Here is a 22,533-nt window from a genome sequence, read left to right as displayed (position 1 = left end):
CAGATAAAGGCTCAGGAATAGTGATAATGAACACAGATGACTATATGAAATCTGTAGAATGTGAATTAAATAATACAGATACATATGAAGAAGTTAAAAGCAATAAGATCAATAAATCGGTAAAAGAGGTTAAGGAAATTGCGGAGAGACTATACAATAAAGGCATTATATCAAAAGAATTAAAAAAATACATGCAGCCACATAATGCAAGAACAGGCCTAGCAAGAGGAAATCCTAAAATGCACAAAGAAAATCACCCTATGCGAATGATAGTCAGTACAATTGATAATCCAACACACATAATAGCTGAAATAGCAGAAAAACAACTTAGGTCTCATGTTGAGAAATTACCAAGCTATGTTAAGGATACAACACAATTTTTAAAAAGACTTGAATCAATAAAACATAACCTTTTTATTTTGCATGGATGTAAAATCCTTGTACCCAAGTGTCCCTCGTAAAGAAACTTTAGAAGCTTGTCAAAAAGCACTAGATAATAGACTAGATAAATCAATACCTACAGCAGAGGTACTGAACATGATCAACATAGTTTTAGAAAACAGTTATTTTACATTTGTTGATAAGAATTACAAACAAAACGATGGTACAGCAATAGGATCTAAATTAGGAATGCATTTTGCCAGTACATACATGGGGAAATTGGAAGAACAATTACTTAGAAAATCGGAAAGAGAACCTTTAGAATACATTCGGTTTGTAGATGATATTTTTGGGGTTTGGACACATGGAGAAGAATCTCTTTTCCAGTTTCATAAAATGGCAAATGAAATACACAGTAATATTAAGGTGGACCTTCGATGGACAAGGAAAGAAATATAATTTTTAGATACCATAGTAAAACTTGAAGAAGGTTCAATTGAGACTGACCTCTTCTGTAAACCTACTGACATGCACCAGTATTTACACATGTCCTCTGCACATCCGATACACACTAAAAGGGCAATCCCAAAGGGTCTAGGAATAAGAATACGAAGAATATGCTCAAAAGAAAGTGACTATGCAAAACAAAGAAATGTATTAAAAACAAATCTTAATAAAAGAGGATACAAAGAAAGAATTATAGAGACGGAGTTAAGAAAAGTGGATAAACTAAAAAGAGACAATCTACTAGATTATAAAAACAGATAAAAAGGTCAAAAGAGTCCCATTAATAATGACTTACTCTAAACTTTTGCCCAATATTTCTAAAATAGTTTGGAAACACTTGCGGATTCTACATAATTCAGAAAAATTAAAAAAAGTATTTCTTAAGGCCCCAGTTGTAGCATTCAAAAGAGAAGCTAATTTAGGTGATATTTTAGTTCACAGTAAACATAAAAGAATAATTGACAAAATAGGTTCTACGAACATGTGCACTAGTAGATGTAAAGTGTGTAAATACATGGACAAAAGTAAAAATATAATTAAACATAAGAACACCACATATCCACTAAAAACTAATACCTACTGTAAAAATAGCAATGTTGTCTATGGAATAGCCTGTGAAAAATGTGATGAAATCAAATATGTTGGAGAGACTGGAACAACTTTATATAAAAGAATTCAGAACCACCTTTCATTAATTAGAAATAAAAAAATGAATGAACCAATAGTACAGCACTTCACCAGTCAGGGACATGACATAAATGATGTAAAGTTTGTAGTATTAGAACAGCTCAAATTAGACAATGAGACATATAGAAGAATAAAAGAAAGTAAATGGATAAATAGGCTGAACACGATTATGCCAGCGGGACTCAACAGAAAAGAATGAACTAATTAACTTCAATAAATATATAACATTTAAATAAATAAACAAAATTCATTCAAAAGTTGTGCATGCTGATGCGCTGGGGAGGCCAAATCTAGACTGATCCTCAGAGCCAGCATTGCATGATATAATAAAAATATAAGTTTATATAAAGTAGTGTTAATTAGAATTAATACAGATTCAAAGATAGAAGTAAAAATGATGTCACAATATATAGAACACCATTACATCATGTAAGAATAAATCATGGATTTGAATGTAAACAATAACAAGTAGTTGTCATGCCGTCAAAAACCTATAAATACCTCCAATGTTTTGATACAAACACAGGCTCCCTTGAGAAAGATATGTACAACATATCGAAACGTTGGGCAGCTGGCTCTTTGAGCTAAAATATATATATATATATATAAGTTTCAGCTGAATTCTCTCCCCAAACGTATTGGATTCATTCTTAGAAGGAACACAGATTCTCTATTTTTCAGTAATAATATTCATACCCTTAAAATTAAAGTGTTATGAAGTCACACACAGAAAAAAGAGTTGTCTGTGACTTTGAATAGGAATGGACAAGGAAGAGGGGATCGAAATGTTTTTGTCAAGCTTCGGAACCGTTGATAATGTCACAAAGTACAGAACTCTGGGGCTTTGTGACATTCTTGGGTTCTAAAGGCAGGGGCGTCATTTGCTATAGTTGCTTTTTATTTAAACCCGTCGCGCCGATTGTGTAGGTAGCTGGCACAATCCATGTGACAATCGTATAATCAACTTGTTTTCGCCTAATCTGCACTGTCACTGCATAAAGCTTTATTGTTAGTTATTTACAGGCTGGCAAGAGAGAGACCAATATTTTTTCTCTCTCTGGTAATTGTAAATGTTCTAAATTGTAAACGTCATCACTGGTAAGCAGAGAATGTGAGTGTAGCTGTGATATAAAATGCCCCTCACCAATCGCTCCGCTCTGCTCTTTCTTCAATTCCGCTCCACTGCTTGTGATTCCCGCTCCGTTCCCCAGCTCCAGACAAAATAGCCACGCTCCGCTCACATTGTATTAAAATAAATAAACTAGCCGTTTTTCCCCCACTTTGCCGATTGCAGATGAAAAGATGTGCAGTGCTTACAAGGTACCACGAAATGTTCCTGTCAGGAGAACTGAGGAAGTCAGCACCTCCGGTCAGTTTTTTTTTTGGGGGGGGGGGGGGGGGTTGGGGGGTTCAATTCGGCACCCCGAAATTAAATATGATCAGGTTGGGTTTTTTAGAGGGGGTGGTATCCATATGAATTTTGGAGTTTATTCCTAAAGAAAACTCCAAAATTGAATTAAACCACACCTTCTGTAAATATATCCTTCCCACCCTTACACCTTTGTTTTTATTGTATACATTGTTTTGTGTTGTATATTTTCCATTGTATTGTATATATTGTTTTGTTTGAATAAAAAAAAAAAAAAAAAAATTCTTTGCAATTGTGAAATGTATATAGACATAATTATTATATGCAATGAATGCTGTATGACATCTTTATATTTGTTTCATGATATTCATGATATCTGGGGTAAAACGTACTAATTAAAACAAATCAGAAAACGTTAAGAGGGGGTTCTCACATGCAGCATTACGTAAAAACTTAGAAGTAAACAGTACAACCTATATTTTGACGTTTTATCTTTCCTGAAATACAACGACTGGGGACTTTTATTGTACCTTAAATAGGAGAGCTATGTGAATGAATACAGTATTTGCAGGAGTGAGAGTACAGCCATCATGTCAACTAGGACTACTACAGATGTTCATATACATAATTTAACTGCACCTTAGGAAAGTATGTATAGGAAGCCAAACGTTTTGTGTGTTGTGTCTGGCAGTGTTGTGAAAACAAGACCGTAACGTTACACACTTTATTAGTATACCATGAGACTTAGTGGAACGACATTTTCAAGACTGTTATAAACCAGTGCCGTGCTTTATAAATACTTGCATTGCACATTGTGTATAAGAATAAGAACGACGTCGACAAAACGCAGCACGCGATCTTGTTGTAAACTGGCACAATACCACGTTCTTTCTCATTCATGATGCTATTTGGGACACCCCTGTCTAAAGGTGTCATAATAATCAGCCAAGCCACTGGGTGGCAGTAATGAGATTGATAGAATGAGATTGATAGAATGAGATTGATAGAATGAGATTGATAGAATGAGATTGATAGAATGAGATTCCAAGATTCCTGTATACCTAATCTGGTATTATTATTACACCTGTACAGGATTTATTTCATCAGGCTCAACCAAAATAAATGTTACTTTAACAGGGCAAGGTTACATATTTCTGTCCCTATTTCCGAGGATGTTATGTCAAAGTCTGGTGGTGTATGCATTTTAATATGGAATCAAGACAGGGTTGTTTATCAGTCAGCAAAGCAAACAGTCCACGACACACACTGATGGTAACACACTGGGCCATTGTTGATGTAACTTGCAACTCAAAAGCAAAAACAGAACAGTAAACAAAACAAAGGCAATAGTTCAAAAGTTCTTCTTTATTACAATCACAGATATTACAAATCAGACAGATGTTGTTACTCAACACTGGGTTAAACTAAGACTGAGCATTATCCCCACCCAGCAACGAAGAGGCAGGACAAGAGCTTCAGTAGGAGTCATAGAAAAAATTATGAACAGAACATTAAAAAAAATGACAAACAAGAGGCCATTTGACCCATTAGTGCTCATCATGTTCTTAGAAGCTGATTGATCTCAAAACCTTGTCAAGTTGGGTCTTAAACAATCTAAGTGATTCAGCATCAACAACATGGCAAGGTAGCCCATTCCATACCCTCACCACTCTCTGTGTAAAGAAGTGTCTCCTACCTAAAACTGTGTTCTCTTAACACACACAAGAACTGCTAACAAGCCTATTCTTTATTGTTTTTATCTTTACTTTGGAATGCTTTATTCATTTATTTTGCATTGATCTGCATAGCACCTTTTATGCTACATATGTTCCAATGATGTTAGATAGCATACAAATTAAAAACAAGATACTGAATTCAGACATTGCATGTAACATTACAAAGTACAACAATGAAAATACAGTGTTAATGAAAAACAATGGCACTCTGTGACAAAATCTGATACACCTAGAATTAACACAGGTGAATAGACTGGCCCAAGACTTTTTATGATGTGAATCCTTCGTAGTCATTCTTTTGACAGGGTGCTGCTCTTCAAATTTAGTTGCCTGATCTAGGCTACATACTGCATGTCCATGGAAATGAAGAGCCGGCTCCTGAACGCAGAGTCATATCTGCAGTAAGAACGACTCAAAATAATTGCAAACATCATAGAGATAAGGGGACGGTGCAAAAAAAAACAAACCAACAGGCTTTGGCTGCCCACAGCTAGCTGCTGAAATCAAGTGTTTCACTGCATTTTTCCAAACCTGGCCAACCTCGGAAAGGGCACTGGTGGATTATGAGATCATACTGTGTTTTGCTTTAAAGAAACCCGTGGTAAAACTGCATTTAGAACAAAGCAGTCAGAGCCATGCAAGCTGAAATTGAAAGAATGTTCATTGCTATTTTCATTATGGCACGACATACAATCTTTCTTTCAGCTTTCAGTTTGTATGTTCTCTTTTAAAAATGCCACCACACTGCAAAATGTAAAACAATAATACATCATAAAGAAATGCCTTAACAACCTATGCAGCTACTGGCATGTTGGCTAATGTCCTTTAGTTTTTACATATCAAGTTCCACATGTTTCATCATGGCTGTAAACAAAGAGCTTAAACACCTCCTGGCTACATGATGACACACTTCCTTTGTAGCCAGTTTAACTACCTGGAGTATGAGACACAAAGCCTGACCAGAGAGCCGCACTCAGCCGCTTGGACTCACAGTGGAAACACCTTGTTCTCTTGACGTGGGCAGCCGTAGCTGGGAATGCCAGCCAGTGGAAACGGGGCACAAGTCAATCAAATTGAACCATTTCTTATCACACAGATTTCCCCCTGAAGTCGGAAGTGTTGCTATGTTGGGGCCCTACACCTCCAAAAGGCAGAGGTGGCTGTATTTTTATTTTTTTAACCGTGAGGGAGCTGCCAGGGTGAGGACAGAAGAGTGGCTGCCTGGCTGTGCAGGGTTCAATTCCTGTTTTTCTATTCCAATTCTCATTCCATTTTATTCAATTCCAGCACGTGATTGATCAAAATTGCAATTAGCAGTATTCTGTTAAAATCAGATTCTCACATTGGAAACTTAAATTACAAGTCACTGTTTGTTAGTCAATTAAACTTGATTCAAATGAAAGTAGCTGAACAATCAAAACAACTACAATGTCTCAAATATAAATTCCAATTCCTTCGAGACCTCTATGGCTGTACAGGAGAGAGTGAGAGAGCTCACTGCCTGTGCATTAGAGAGTGTAGATGCCTCACGGCCTGCACAGGAATGAGTGTAGACCTCACTGGGTGATGCAGGAGAGAGTGTAGACCTCACTGGCTGTTGAAGGTGTGTGTGTAGAAGACGCTGGCGTTGGCAGTGTAGTCCAAGGGCAGCGTCCGGCCGATGCTCTTGGCCCCCAGGCTGGCCCCCCCTACTGCTGAGGAGTGGTTCAGGGTGAGGAGGCTGAACCGAGAGAAGCTGCTGGAGGAGGCCTGGCTCAGCACCTGAGTGAACTCTAGTGGAGAGGGGACCCGGGACAGGAAACGTTTTAATGCCTATTTTCTCAATGTCAAATATATTGGACACTGGTCAGCAAAGGGTTAATGTATTCTGTTGCAGTCGTCACATCCCAGGGGTGGAACTAACTCCCATTACATTGCAGTTTAATAAGACATCCCTGAGCTTGTTACCTATACACTGTGTCTAATCAAGCTCATAGTAAAACCTGGAATGGGTGAAACTGCTGTGCAATAGAAGTCTTATTTCCATCCTATGGACTTTTTAAAACTCAAGTTTAAAGCACCAAATGAGGACAATGGCACTTAATGCGTTAAAAAGGCTCCTGCTAATGGTCTCTCTTTAGCTCTGTAATCCCGCTGCAGTGCATGCTTCCTGGAGTAGCAGGGGTGGTGGGGGTGGGTGTAAGGATTAGGGGTGTAGTGATTCATTGCATATCGATGAATCATGCTACTTTCTATACTCACTGTAGTTCACCCAATGGTTCTTAAATGAATACCTGTATAGTATTTAAGAATTAGTATGAATACATACTTTTTTACAAAACAGTCCATTGTTAATTGATCTTATTGTGTATGATACAGGTAGCCAATCTGACCATCATGTTGTATCGTGATATGTAACCGTACCGTGACATTAGTATATTGTTACACTCCTAGTTAGGTTCCTACCTTTCTTCAGGAGATGCCAGCTGTTCCACACGGAGCCCACACACAGGATAGGCAAGCCCAGCTCCCCCTCAAACAGGCTCTGTGAAACAGGAGAAACACCTCCATTAGAAACACAGGCATCGGCACAGGGCAGGCTGGGGTCCGCAAAGGTTTCCTAGGACGTCCCCTGGAACTTTTGTAAAACAGCATACATCTTGTGGCGAGACAGGCCTTGTGACACTTACAGACAATATGCTGTACATAAAATATCATATTGTCTTAAAGTACTTTTTAATTTTGGTTCTTTCTTTGACTTTATGGGAGGAAAAGTAGTCTTTCACTTTTGTAGTGCGAGACAGACCTTCTGCTATATTTTACTTAAACATTTACATTCAGTGCAGCACTGTATGTCTTTCTTGTTTAATGTAACAAGGCTGAGGCTGGGCGCAAACCGGTGACCCTGCACACCGCAAACTAGCATCCTAACCACTATGAAAAACAGCCAGGCTCGTCTGCCAGAGTGGTTATAGAGCGCCTAACCTCATCTCATCTCATCGTCAGGGGTACAGGACTTCAAGTCATTCTTATAATTAAAAAGGCAAACAGAATGTTAGGTTATATTGCAGAAAACGTGGAATACAAGTATAGAGAGCTTATGCTAAGATTTTAAAATACTCTAGTTAGACCCCACCTAGAACACTGTGTGCAGTTTTGGTCACCTCACTACAAATAAAACATCACTGCACTCAAAGGTACAGAGAAGGGCAACTGTGCTGATCCTAGAACTTAATGACATGAGCTACGAGGACAGGTTAAAATAATTAAATCTCTTCCACCTAAATAAAGAAGAGAAAGATGGGACTTGATTCACGTCATAATATTGAAAATCATAAATGGTATAAATGAAGTTAACCCAAGATACTAATTCATACATGGAAGTTGAGTAAAGGTAAGTTTAGAACAGTTTAAAGTTTTTTTACACAGAGAGTTATAAATGCATGCAATAGTCTACAAGGTGATGTATTAGAATCTAAAATACCGGGAACATTTAACATGTGCTTTTAACTTAGATCCCCCCAGTAGGGGAGAATGGTGGGCTATCAAGGGACGAGCCTTGATGGGCCGTATGGCCTTTTTTCGTTCCCAAACTTTTCTTATGCTCTTATGTTCTTATAATTGAATAGCTTACCTTATCAGCCTGGGGCAGGACAGCTACAACATGCTGAGCAAGCACTTGACCGGCTTGCCCGAATAAAAAGCAACAAAGCAGGTCACCAGTGCTGGCTCCTGAAACAAGAGAAGAGAGTGCATCAGCGAGCACTCCCACACCTGTAATGGGTTATAAGCAGCTTCTTTCAAATGGTAGCTGCCTATACATCCTAAAATAAGAGGCCCTGTTCAAAACACCAAGCTAACTGGATAGAAACTGAGAAGCACTCAAATAAATGTACCTGCTGGCTTGTCATGCATTTTTCAGGTTCAACATAATCAACATGACCACTGCCCTAACTTTCTCTATGATCATACACTCTTGGCCTTTTACAGACCTTTTGGATTTGGGTTTAATTTAATAAATATTATGTAGACTAGTGCTGCACTAACCAATTATTCAGATCAACCTCTCCACAGAAATCAAGTGTTGGTCGGGCTAATTTACCAATCCAATTGAAGAAACAGCTGCTTGGGTTTGTGAGGATTGCTGCTTTTCTTGGGCTCTGTGGAGAACAGCAATCCACACAAACCCAAGCAGCTGCTTCTTCACTTGGATTGATAAATTAGCCCAATCAACAGCAGTGACCCTCACCAGTGAAAAACTTGATCTGAATAATTGAATAATCGGTTTATGCAGCACGAATGTGGCCCTTCCATGCGTTTGTCCACTGGATAGAATGAAGAATAAATATCCTACCCACTCATTCCGCATTGGTAGCAAATAGATAACATTTGAAAGGTGCCAATGCACTCATGGGAGGTCCTAGTTATTAAAAGATTTGCCTATTTTTAAAGAGGGGACAATTACCTAGTCAGAGATGATTGAGTACTTAAAGTAAACACCCCACCATCCTCTTGATAGGAAATATTAATGACTGAATGGATCTCTCGAGACACCCTCCAGCACTTTGTGGAGTCTATTCCACGGTGTGTCAAGGCTGTCAGCCCATATTAGGCACTAATTAAGTTAGAATGTAAGTAACTATTAACAGAGAATTCAGAATGATGAATGATGGGTGTGCATCACTAACATACATATCCCCCACTGCAGTGTTACATACAGAAACATCTTGAAACAGTAGACCACCATGAGCCATGTGCACTGTACCTTCAGCTAGTATTCGGCAGAATCCTGCAAACTTGGACTTCTCAAAGGTCCTGTAGAGATGAGTGAGGATCCCCATGAGGTCAGAGACCTGGACAGGAGAGTAATACCATCAGAGGGATAGAGTCACAGAATATGACAGGGTAAAGACATGTGTAAACCTGTTAAGTAACTTTTTTGTATTTTTTTTTTCTTTTGTCATGTTTTAGGTTGGGCAGCTCTGGTCTAGACAAAATTCATTACCCCACCCCCTCCTCCTTATATATAGGATTATATAATTCACGAGTTAAACAAGTATGTGAATACAGTCCACTTTGTTTAATTCTTGGTCAACCGCTAAGAATCTATTTGATATCAGTGAATCCCAGTGCTGGTCTGTATCAGGGTCTAACTGGTGCTGCGAAGACCTCCTTACCTGGAAGTAGTCAAACATGGCCTTCTTGACGTGAGTGATGTCATGAGGAGGGGGAACTAAGTTGTCAGTGGCGTCAAACACGGTCTTCACAGCCAGGTGTGATATCCAGTACGCTGCAGAGGAAGAAAACCAGAGCACCTTGAAACCACATACTTTTATACAGGACATGTACACAATGCTCTGACAAAACCTTGCCTGGATAAAACCATATTTGCTCAAATTTAAGTCGCAAGTTTTTGACTGAAATAAAAGTTCAAAATTTGGGGGGAGCGACTTGGATTCAGTTTTTTTCATTATGCATGTCGATTATTGTGGCGTGCTTGAACGAGAGCTACTGCACACAGTGATGCCCACGACAGTAATTACTCTTGATACAGTGCGGCTATATTAAAATGGCTGAGCAACAATCTTAACGCACATTTTATGATGCAGCTTTTAAAAGAAAAGTCATCTTGTTTTACAAGGAAAGGGAAACCATGAACTTGAATTTGAGGCATCTGCAAGGACTGCTGTTCAATACTGTAAGTACTGTACTGTGCAGATTTCTTTTCCTTTTTGGAATATTGTTGGTGATTTACTCTGATGTACAGTAATACAGTGTTCCATGCTGGCACCTCGAAATTAAAAGGTAATTTGACCATTCATTTATTGAGTTAAATATGACTTGCATGCAGAGTCTTTTTTTTTTTAATTTGGGGGTGGGATTTGAATTCAGGGGCAACTTAAATTTGAGGAAATACAGAATACTGCATTATTATTCATTTGAAGTAAGTGGACTGGACGCTGGAGTTGAATTTTTCTAAACTCCAGCTGGGCCCATCACACGGCTATCTTCCAGTGGTTGCAAGACTGAATTAGGAACTAGTCTTAATGCAAAAGTCGTGTCTGTCTTTCACATTCTACATAAATCAACATGACAACTGCCCTAAATTTCTCTTTGATCGTACACTCCTGGCCTCTTACAGACCTTTTGGATTTGGGTATAATCCCATAAACCGTTGCTTTTATACACATTTTACAAATATTATTTAGACTAGTACTGCATGAACCTAGTATTTAATTATTCAGATTGAGCTCTCCACAAAAACAAGGTGTGGGTCATCAGTGTTGATTCGGGCTAATTTACCTCTTCAATGAAGAAACAGCTGCTTGGATTTGTGAGGATTGCTGCTGTTCTTCGGATCTGTGAAGAACAGCAATCCACACAAACCCAAGCAGCTGCTTCTTCACTGAAGAGGTAAATTAGCCCGATCAGGACGATGACCCTTACCTGTGGAGAGCTTGATCTGAACAATCAGTTCATGCAGCACTAATGTGGCCCCTCCATGCTTGTGTCCACTGGTTAGCAGCACATACACAGCGCTTTAAAGGATACCGGTGTCCCTGGACTTTGTGTGTTGATTCCATGTTATTTAAGGAAGGTTTCAATGTGGTAGCACACAATGCAAAAGGTAAACCAACATGTTCACTACAAAAAAACAAAACACAGCAACTGAAAGGCGACAGACACACATACAGCAGAACACATGAAGGTTTTTTGTGGTTTAAGCTGAAAATGGAAACTGACCCGAGCCCTCGTCTCCCATGAGGTGACCCCAGCCTCCACAGCCCACCTGTGTGCCATCAACATTCACCAGTTTGCAGTTTGACCCGGTCCCAGAGATCAGCACCACTCCCCCTGGACAGAGACACAGGAATCAATTAACTTCTAGTTTTTTGTAAGGAGAAAAATCATCTTAAATGTTACAAAATAAAACAACATACACCTTGAGAGTACTTAAAGGAATTTTGATTATATTATTATAGTGTTTGATTCTAGTTTAGTTAATCAAGAACTGGAGTAAACACTTTAAAAATATGGCTCCGTGAATCAGAAAAACAAGAGGAAGAATATCAACACACAATATCTCTCTGTCCACAACCATACCACTTAAAATTAAACTGAAATACCCCATAATAACAGTACACACTTTTTTCGTGATAGTAGATAAGATACATTCAGTGGAAGAAAAAAAATAAATGACTGGCAATTGGCTATGAGCACGCTGTGGCTCAATCTGAAGAATAAATATAACCTTTTAAGAAGATTTGAATTAAATTAAGAGGCTGGAAGAATGGTTAGAAAGCAAAGTTAAAGTGTGTTGCTCTCTCATATGAACATCTTAACTGATGAGACTGGGTCAACTGGACATATTAACTTATATTATGTGTATATTATGTGTATTGCAACCTTGTAACCCTGAATGCTGGCGAGACAGTAAAGCCTGTCAGATGACCCATTTAGCTAGCTGACCATGCTCGGCGGAGGGTGTATTCCTATGACATCCCCAGGAGCTGTAACTATAACACCCTATGCTGTGTGAGAGTAGGGCTGTACCTCTCTCACTGGCGGTTGCCATGGCTCCAATGGCATCAGTAGTGATGTGATAGCTCTTGCTGAGTCCCGGGTATCTGGTCTCCATCTCCTCTATCAGCTTCATGATGGCATCCTTCTGCTCCCCCCCACTCAGAGACATGCCCTGCCAACCGCAACAAAAACAAACACAGTGAGCAGCTCCGTCAGGGGCTCTAAAAGCCTACTGATGAAACTAGATGTTTTATACCATTCTGCTGTAAGATTTGTCACTGGTGCCCTCTACAGAACTCACCATTGTGACCTTTACAATCTGATTAATTGGCCCTCTCTACATAAAAGATGACTAAAACACTGGTATCTGTTAATCTAGCGAACCTGAATTAGGAAAATATCTGCTTACTTGCGTAGTTTACTTGAGCTTTCTTCTTCATTGTACAACTTAAGATGCAGTAGTTTTATTAAACTTTTTTTTTCACAGTTTTTGTCACTAATTGCAGTTTGCAGCAGCCAATGACTGGAATGTGTGTTAATAAAAGTTACAATTAGAACGGTTTATATCTGAGGTAGCTTTTAGCCATAGGGTCGACTCATTGTTCACGGACATCTGTACCTGCTAAGTTGCTGCTAAGTTTTATGTTTTATGATCGATTATGTGATGTTTTTTGTTTTACTCGTTATTTATTGTGTTTGATGTTGTTTGCTGTGGTGGGGTTAGCCTCTTGTCAGCTCGTCATTGTAAATGACAATTCGTTCTCAATTGACTCGTCTGGATAAATAAAGGTTTTGACTGATTGATTGATTGATTGATTGATTGATTGATTGACTGATTGATTGGGTCTCAGCAATACAAACCAGGAACTAGCACCCGAAAAAGCTGCAGGAGTGTTGTCTAAGTCGAGTAAATATGTTCCTATCACGCCGGTTCTGACCTTGTTACACTTGCTGTGATTTAGAACTCGTTTTAAGACCCTACTCCTTACCTATAAGATGTTATATGGTCTCGCTCCATTACAGCTCACGCAACTGTCTCCACAAAACCCTGGCCGTACATTACACTCACAGGACTCCAGTATGCTGCGACTTCCAAGGTTTAAGACATGTACCAGGGTTCCCTTACCTTGCCCCTAGCCTTTGGAATTCTTCACCACCATTGGCCAGATAAGCAGTCTGTCCGTGGTTTTAAAGCTCATTTAAAAACACCTTTGAAAAGGCATTTCCTGGTACATTGCCTAAAGAGTAAGTAGCAGGGTTTCTAATTGTGTTACACGTCCCGACATGTTGCTACAACTGTTTAAATAACGCACCTGTAAATTTTCTTTTCATTGTTAATATCCTGACAACTTTTTACACTTATAACTTTAAAGTCTGATTTAAAGCTCTTTTCAAAATGGCCGCTCTAGTGCACTATCCTCTAAAACACTGCATGAAGAGCGATTAAAAAAAACATAACAAGTGCTCTGGCTTTTCTGATCGTTATTGCTGTGTTATGTGTTTGACAATGTGGGCAATAATTCTTACACTATCAGTGTACTAGTGAGGCCATTTTGAAAAGAGCTATGTACACAGTGATGCTCACTACAGTAATTACTCGGTATTTACTGGAAACTGCAAGGTACCAGGGATTAGTTTTGTCCAAACAAATTAGTAGGGTCCCAGTTACACTTATTTCAAATCATAGCCTTGCATAATTATGATGGATTTTTATAACATTTCCGCCAACATTCTGAAACAATCTTAAGTACTGTGTGAATACTGTAATTCCATGCAACATAAATAGATGTCATGGATTTCTCCAACAGTTTCAGGAACTGTCAGTTCCCTACCAGAGAGATGAGGGGTGTGCCCATATCGAGTCCAGCTTTCTGCTTGGCCTGCCTCACCATTTCATTGATGGCTTCCAAACACTTGTCTGTTCCAACCAGCTGAAAGAGAAACATGTCCAGTGATTAAAGACAGCAGTGCCTTTGCACTAGCTCAAGCCCTGCCTGCTTTTTCATTCAACCATTCACATTTCAAGGCACTCACAGACCCGTATACACTGATATATAATGGCTTTCTGATGAGGAGGGTTCAGAAAGTTATTTATTTGTGCTAATATCTTAACCACAATGCAAGAGAGCCGGGCTCGTCTGTTTTCACGGTTATAGAGCTTTTAACCTCATCTCATCTCACAGACAGGACAGGACAGAACAGAATCTGTAATGGTAGTGTGTCTTACAACACTGCCCAGTACAGTGGCCTGCAGCTGCTTTGGGAACATTCACACATGCTGTGGCTTATCTAGCAGACGCAGAAGTGCTGGCTGTGATGCAATGCAAGAAAACTGCCCTTTGGGGTGCTATTAAAGCCCACCTTGCATGGTTAACTACAGTGTAGTACCCCACTATAGCACTCTGAGATGTACCCAGTACCCCGTACCCAGTGGTTGGTGCAGGGTCCCTCGGTCTCTGCCAGGATCTGTCCATCTTCAGAAATCAAAACCACTTTAGAATGAGTTCCACCGCTGAAAAAAAAAAAAAAAAAAAAAAAAAAAAAAAAAAACACAGTCAGTGAGATCCGTCTTACCTTACGGTTACAATAAATTATGTGGTACTACAGGATTTCAGACAACATACCCCCTAGTCCAATTATATAGACTGAGGCACGACGCAGTATCATGGCATAATTACACAGGGCTGGCAACAGACCTGGGCTCAATTATAATTATAAATGATACTTACAGTAGATACTATATAACTTATTTTTGCCATTCAGCACAATTATGCTAATATGCAGTGGATCACATGTTTAATTGTGTAATTGAACTATAATTGATCAATTATATGGTATAATTACCCTTACAATTGCAATTCGCTCAGCCAATTGTGTGCCACCCCCTGGGAGCTCCCGTCCACGGTCGGCTGTGGAATAGCCTGGACTCGAACCGGAGATGTCCAGACTATAGAGTGCATCCTGCACTCCACGCGGAACACCTTTACCGGATGCGCAACTCGGGAGCACCCCTGACTAATCAAGCTTATAGTAACATCTCAAATGGGGGAAACTTCTATGCAACAGGAGTCTTATTTCCATCCCTGTACAGGTGTGGTGTTATTTTGTGGTACATGTTAAAATGTGCTACACCATGCCCAGGCATGCACAAATGATTTTAGCTCAGAAATCAAAGAAACAACGATCTGAAAGGGGTACGATGTACTGAGTTTGGCCCATAAAGTTATTTTTTATATATCTTTTCCACATTATGATGATGTGCCACTTTCTGGCCCAACAACGGATATAAGATGCTCAGATATATTGTGAGAAGTGTTGAATTTAAATCAAGGGAAGTAATGTTAAAACTCTACAATGCATTAGTAAGACCTCACCTAGAACATTGTGTTCAGTTCTGGTCACCTCGTTACAAAAAGGATATTGCTGCTCTAGAAAGAGTGCAAAGAAGAGCAACCAGAATTATCCCAGGTTTAAAGGGCATGTCGTATGCAGACAGGCTAAAATAATTGAATCTATTCAGTCTTGAACAAAGAAGACTATGCGGCGATCTGATTCAAACATTCAAAATCCTAAAAGGTATAGACAATGTTGACTTCTTTGACTTGAAAAAAGAAAAAAGGACCAGGGGTCATAAATGGAGATTAGATAAAGGGGCATTCAGAACAGAAAATAGGAGGCACTTTTTTACACAGAGAATTGTAAGGGTCTGGAACCAACTCCCCATTAATGTTGTTGAAGCTGACACCGTGGGATCCTTCAAGAAGCTGCTTGATGAGATTCTGGGATCAATAAGCTACTAACAACCAAACGAGCAAGATGGGCTGAATGGCCTCCTCTCGTTTGTAAACTTTCTTATGTTCTTATGTTCTAACGGTGTCACGTCAATTTATGCTACCTATCAAATGCTACCACCTGCGCATGCCCAGGCTATTTTCATCCTGCACTGCGCATGCCCATACATTTTCTTTTCCTTAAGAGGAAGGACGTTCATCAAAAACTGCTACCTATTTTTTTGAATGGGAAAGTATGTGTTTTGTAAAGTTACATTTTACTCCACATGTAATAATTTGTTTTATGTTAAATACAGACAGCTGGTGTTAATGAACGGTAAACTGTACTATAGAACTTAGCACATTTTTTAAATAAAAAAAGCAAAAGATAAAAAGGCAACTAGGCATATATGCTGACTGCACATTTATTACATTGAAGCCTAGCGTTTTCTTGACATAATAATAATAATAATAATAATAATAATAATAATAATAATAATAATAATTATTATTATAGCTATTTCCTGGTGTGCATTCCCATCATGTTGTTGATATTGACCCCCCAAAAAAAGGTTAACACTTATAGTATCATATTTGACAAAGTAGCAGAAATTTACGTTACACCGGTACCGATTCTGACAAAGTACAGTGCAATATCAATCACTTTGAGAAATCCCTCACTGAATACAAAAAACATTAAGATCCTTGTCAATATTTTGTATTACCTATATACATATATATACATATATACCGTATGTATGTATGTATGTATATATATATATATATATATATATATACACACACACACAGTATGTTTATATACGTAATAAAAACATAATTCAACAGCACAATGTAGGGTGAGCACATTTAGACTTTAATTACGGAGGTTTAAGTGTATAATATATTTCCTGCTGCTCACCCCTCAACGCCTCCGTATACCGCAGCCATGTCTTCCTGTGTGTGTCAGCTGACTCGGTCTCCAGTCCAAGGTCAAATGTTAAACTCCAGTCGGCGACACGTACACAGTACTGTAGCATTCATCGCTGATACAGACAGCGGTGTGGCGGAAAATATGTCAGAGATACAGTCTGCGCAGAATCTGCGGAAAACCTGTCCAAGTTCATCGTCTGCGTGAACTCAGCCGGAAAAGACGTCACCAGGTCTCGCATCCACGACTTAAAAGTCTGCACAGCTGCGCAGCTTCTCAAGAGGTACTGCGCTGGAGCAGCCGCGGCTAAAAACGATAGACGAGCGCTGGCTGACAAAGAAGTGTGTAGACAAGCAGATATAATTCAAATTCAATTCAAATTCAAAAATGCTTTATTGGCATGACGAGAGCGCTCAGGTATTGCCAAAGCTTTTATAATACAAAACAGAAATACAATTACAGAACATAACAAACACAAAACACAATTGTTCCCTTCCCTTTGAACAATATAACTACCTCCCTCTCTCCCTCCTCATCACCAGTAACCCATGATATGAGATATACAATCCTCACTCCATGTGCTACTGCCACCTAGTCAGGGGGTGTGAAGCGCCTTTGAGTCATGTCATGAATGATTTGTAATACAAATTAAAATGATTTGACTCCTTTTCCACACAGTTATTATACTTTTCAAATATTCAGATATTTATTCTAAAGGTTTAAACATGTAAAAAAATAAAAAATAAATAATGCTAAACGGTTGAAATGAACCTAAAACCGCTCTGTTATTTTTCAGCAGGTGTAATTGGGTATTGATAAAAGGCTATCAGGGACAGGGAATAACATACTTTGAATTAAGGAGAATAAATCAGCTTTAATAACAGGTAGTTGAAGTGAGATATGTGACCATATGTGCAAGTATTTGAACTATTTTTGTCCCTGATCAAAATACAGTACTGTCTAATCCCTTAGTGAGAGGGCGGGGGGAATCCTGCCCGTTATAATACTCATTAATTTGTCTCACATCACAAAACATACTGTACGTTTATAGTATCTCTTTATAGCAGGGACTGTTTCTACTATACATTTTCTGCTCATGCTGTAAATTATGAAGCTGTTGGAGCACAAATGGAACTTCGATTGCATCCACTTCTTCTGCGATTAGAATTTCTCTCAACACCGTCTCCATTTTGGTTCTGCTCAGCTGTTGTTCATCTACCAAAGCTGTCCACGCTCCGTCTGCACAGACCGTGACGTTACGCGCAGACTCCCGTCTGCAATCTAGCCGGCAAAAAAGCGTCGTGAACGCACCCACAATTTGATTGCGGCTACAACACCGAGGAAGACATATGTTTTCCTTTTCCTGTCAGCTGACACAGAAGAGCGACATTTAAATTGCATTTGTCTCAAGAAAGTAACCATAAGATATTTTTTTCAAACTCAATGGGCACCATGCACAGAACGTGATGCCCAAATAAATAGCTGCTAACTGCATTCTGCACGTTTGGTAGGTTGTTTTTGTTTTATAAAATATTGCACAATCTGTTTACGACTGTAAGTCGACCTGGATAAGGGCGTCTGCTAAGAAATAATAATAATAATAATAATAATAATAATAATAATAATAATCGTAATATCAAAAGTAGGCTTAAATCACCGCGTGTGAAATGTTAATATAACCGTGCATGCCCCTTGTTATTTAATCGTGTTTGATTAATCAAACCCGTTGGTTAAAATATAACTTACAACCCATTTGCGACAAAGGCCCTGTCCACACTACATAACCGATTTCGAGAACCGTACTCGAAACCGCTCTTATTAATCCAGCTCAAAGCGTCCACACTGAAGTTGAAGTACCGTTTCATGTTTAGTCAGGCTTATTGCGTCCAAACACCATTAGAATAGTTCAGTTACAATTCCCAGCAGCGCAACGAACCGTGGAAATTAATACGCTAGTATCCCACCATGCACTGTATTTTATTTTAAAATAATGTGTTATGCCCCATATTAACAGAGGTCCATATTGCTAAAGAGATATAACAAGTATTGTGGAAAAAGTAAACACACACACACAGTAGGGCTTGAAGTTTTCAGGTTTTATTTTTAATCAGGTGAAGTCCCTTTAAACAAATTGAGCTGATTCTGTTTTATAATTAAACTCAGAAAACGCTGTTAATTACAAAACCATCTTTGTTTTTACCTTCATATCTTGACTGAGCCTAATTCTGGTCCTCTTAATTTTATTTCAAACAGAGCTGACACATTACGTAATTTGTTCATCCCAAATCCTACTTTTAAATCGCATTTCATTTTTGCAGTCGCCTAATTTAAAGTTGTGTTTTTGTTATTTTCCCCACTAGTTTAACAGAGATGTCCTGACAGATTTTTTGAAGCATAAAAATGAATACCTAGTGCAGAGTGTACACTGATTGCAAGTCCTTCAGGCGCCTGCTCTGAGTATTTCGCCAAACATACCACAAAGCATTTGGGGATATTGGAGGATACACAATAAAATGTAGTTTGGTATTGCAGCGTCCACACTTGTGATAAACCGCACTACCTGATGCGATCTAATTAGAACCGGACTCGAGACTACCTCCTGAGGTGGTCTCGAGTACAGTTCTAAAGTACGGTATTAAATGCTGCGTAGTGTGGACGCAAACCGTATTTAGCACTTTTAAAACTACAGTGCATCAGACTGGCGTTTATGTATTGTTTTTGATATCACTTTGGTACATTCCAGCAATGCTCAGTACTATCTGGTCAGATCGTGTGGTTTACTATTTTTCAGCGGGTCGTGATGGTTGACGATCTGGTTAAGCATGGATTGAGACGAATAGGTCAAAGCAGCCTATTAATAATCAGATTAAGTACATTTTAGCTGATATTTCAATCATTTGCTGTGTTATTTTTAAATACATAATTTAATTGCATTTTTAAACAGCATACATGCAATCTTATAATACAAACATATTCTTAAATATATAAACGTCCATACAGGTATAAATCTAAACCCACACCTACATACCCATACCTTCATTGATAATTATTAGACAGTAGGAATAGTAGGAAAGAGTTTTACATTTTTTTTAAAGTTTTTCCTGAACTTTTTTAGTTTCGCTCAATACATTCGCTATGTTATTTTTATGCGACACCACGACCCTGTAATGGAGTAAGCGGTTAATTATGATGGATGGATGGATGGATGGATTTTTATGAGAACTTCATCTTTGGGAATACAACATTATTTTGGTCTCTAGGGGGCGATATTGCCCTATGTACAGTTGGGAAACACATTTGAAACTAATTTATGGAGTAGCCTATATATATATAAATTATAGTTTTCTTGTAAATCAAACGAAAAAAGCACCGCTGGTTGAAAATGCAGGCAAAATAAGTAAAATAAATAAATAAATATATAAACTAAATATATTTACAAAATATTAATGAATGATGTAGAAATAAACAAGGATATATTATTCATAAACTAAAACATTATGTAACGAATCAAACAAAAAAAGAACAAGTGGGAAGAAATTGCAATGAAAGTAAATGCTTTAAACACTGGTCTTCCGTGAGATGGCAAAGAGGTTTGCAAGAAATGGCAGGATTTATCTTTTGTGAAAGTTTATTGCACAAGCACTGTTGCTGACGATCCAAAGCAACTGTCCTCTGAATAGCAGTCTTTGCTAATGATGTCTGTATGTTCCCACAGTGCATCACAACCTCCACGAACATGACAAGATTCCGCCAGATCACTGGTGAACTCAATTAGTCATTCAAGAGTGACCGGAGTTACACTCTTTATTAAAAAAGAAAAGAAAAGAAAAGAAAAAGGGTTTAGATGGAACCCTTTGGTTCTTTGGGGAGCCTGTTGTGCTGGGCAATGACTCCCTTAGCTCCAGGTGGATTTTCTATGGCCGAAGGGGGTAGCCTTGTCGCGGGGTTGACCGCATCAGTATTGGTGGTTGCGTGGGTCCGGGTTCTGAGTGGCGGTGGTCACGATGTTTGGATCCGCCGTCCGGAGCTCCAGAGTGCTTTAATCACCAGCGTCGCCTTCATCCAAGACAGCGCCCACTGTCTGCTCCCGAATGGGGCCTCGGGCTCTGGGTCTGCTCCTTCCTTTGGAACTCACCAGGTGTCTTCCATGTTCTACATTTAGATCCCACTCTACTTGTTTATGTGTCCTGAAGCGAAGGGGCAGCCAGATCCTCCAATGCGGTCTGGTTCTGTCTGCGGGGACAGTCTGGTCACCGACAAGGAGGGCGGTTTCAGTCCGTAGAGGGCGATCGGATGAGGTTGGGTTACCGGGGTGCTGGCGTCATCGTTTAGGGGTGTGGCGGGGCGAAGGTGGTGAGGATGAGGGGGGCGAGACAGCGTGGCTGGCGGAATCCAAGTGCAGTGGGCAGCGGCAGCATCTCCTGGGGTGATGTTCAGAGGAAGGAGTGGAAGGGGGAGACGGTACGGTAGCTTGTGGCTCACCAGCTGCTTGGTCACCACAGTAAGGGACGAGCTGATCTCTATGCAGGACGAGACGGCGTCCAGCGGGGGGTAGTTTTACCCAGTATACCACTTCGCCCAGGTGCTCAAGGATTTTGCAGGGACCCACCCACGGGCTGTCAAGCTTCGAGCAGCGACCCTTCCTCCTTTTCAGCCCGTAGACCCAGACGAACTCCCCCGCTTCAAAGTGCCGCCCCCTTTCCCTCGCATCTTAGTTGCGCTTCTGTTTCATGCCGGCAGCTTGCAGACGGTCTCTGGCAAACTGGTGGACTGCGTCAATCAGGTCTTGTAACCGGCAAGTGTATTTGGGGCCGGAGGGTAATGGCCTTGAGTCTGGGGGCCGCCCGAACAGCAGTTCCGCAGGGGTTTGTTCCCTCCCCAGCATAAGTAGGGCTGGTGTGCAGCCTGTGGATTCCTGCACAGCGGTTCGGTAAACGCGAAGGATCAGTGGCAGCTGGATGTCCCAATCCTGCTGGTGGTGGCTGGTGACGATGGCCAGTTGAGAGGAGAGCTTCCTGTTAAAGTGTTCCACCAGGCCGTTGCTTTGAAGGTAAAGGGGGGTGGTTCTGGTCTTTTGAATCCCCAAGTGGTGGCAGACATCGGCTAGCACCTTCGACATGAAGTTTATCTTCCATGTCTGCAGTGGCCTCAGTAGTAGCATAGGACTGTTGTAAGCATCGCAGGGTCCTGGTTACCCTGAAGTTTCCCAGGTGGGCTGTGTGCCCCCTGAAAGCCATTGGAAGATGGGCTGTAAGTCCAGGTCTTGCTCCTGTGGTGCTTTCCACTCTGTGGCTGGAACAACGGTGAGCTCGTAGCATGCCTTCTCTATACTTCCATCTCCCCTCCTGGTTCCTTCCTCTCACTTCTGTTGCTCCCTCTTGTCACGGCAACTGTCTAGGAAGCAGGGGCATCTCAACAGGGCGTCCGCATTCTGGTGGCGATTTTCGACTCGGTATTGGATGGCAAAGTCATACTGTTGAAGTTGCTCCATCCAGCGGGCCAGTTGTCCTTCTGGCTCTTTGAAACTAACCAACCACTGCAGGGAGGTGTGGTCGGTGTACAGGGTGAAGTGTCTTCCACATAGCTATGGTCGGAATTGTTTGAGAGCGGCGACTACTGCCAGGAGTTCATGGCGGGTGACGCAATACCTGC

The 22,533-nt window shown here is 40.1% G+C and overlaps 1 protein-coding gene across 1 annotated transcript; it reads right to left on the bottom strand.

Moving 5' to 3' along the window:
- Positions 1–4,289: 4,289 nt before the first annotated feature.
- nagk (N-acetylglucosamine kinase) lies at positions 4,290–17,115 on the bottom strand. Its single transcript, XM_034013512.3, has 10 exons — positions 16,873–17,115; positions 14,611–14,695; positions 14,016–14,114; positions 12,214–12,355; positions 11,404–11,514; positions 9,837–9,949; positions 9,425–9,512; positions 8,294–8,391; positions 7,126–7,204; positions 4,290–6,452 (listed from the first exon to the last, which is right to left on the bottom strand). Exons 1-10 carry the CDS (start codon positions 16,899–16,901, stop codon positions 6,268–6,270), a joined length of 1,029 nt encoding a protein of 342 aa, XP_033869403.3. The 5' UTR covers positions 16,902–17,115; the 3' UTR covers positions 4,290–6,267.
- Between the last annotated feature and the right edge of the window lie 5,418 nt (positions 17,116–22,533).

Source organism: Acipenser ruthenus, chromosome 2 (genome assembly GCF_902713425.1).
Source record: "Acipenser ruthenus chromosome 2, fAciRut3.2 maternal haplotype, whole genome shotgun sequence".
In the NCBI taxonomy this organism is placed as follows: Eukaryota; Metazoa; Chordata; class Actinopteri; order Acipenseriformes; family Acipenseridae; genus Acipenser; species Acipenser ruthenus.
Note: the sequence above shows the minus strand (reverse complement) of the source record. Positions and strands in the feature narration are given on the sequence as shown.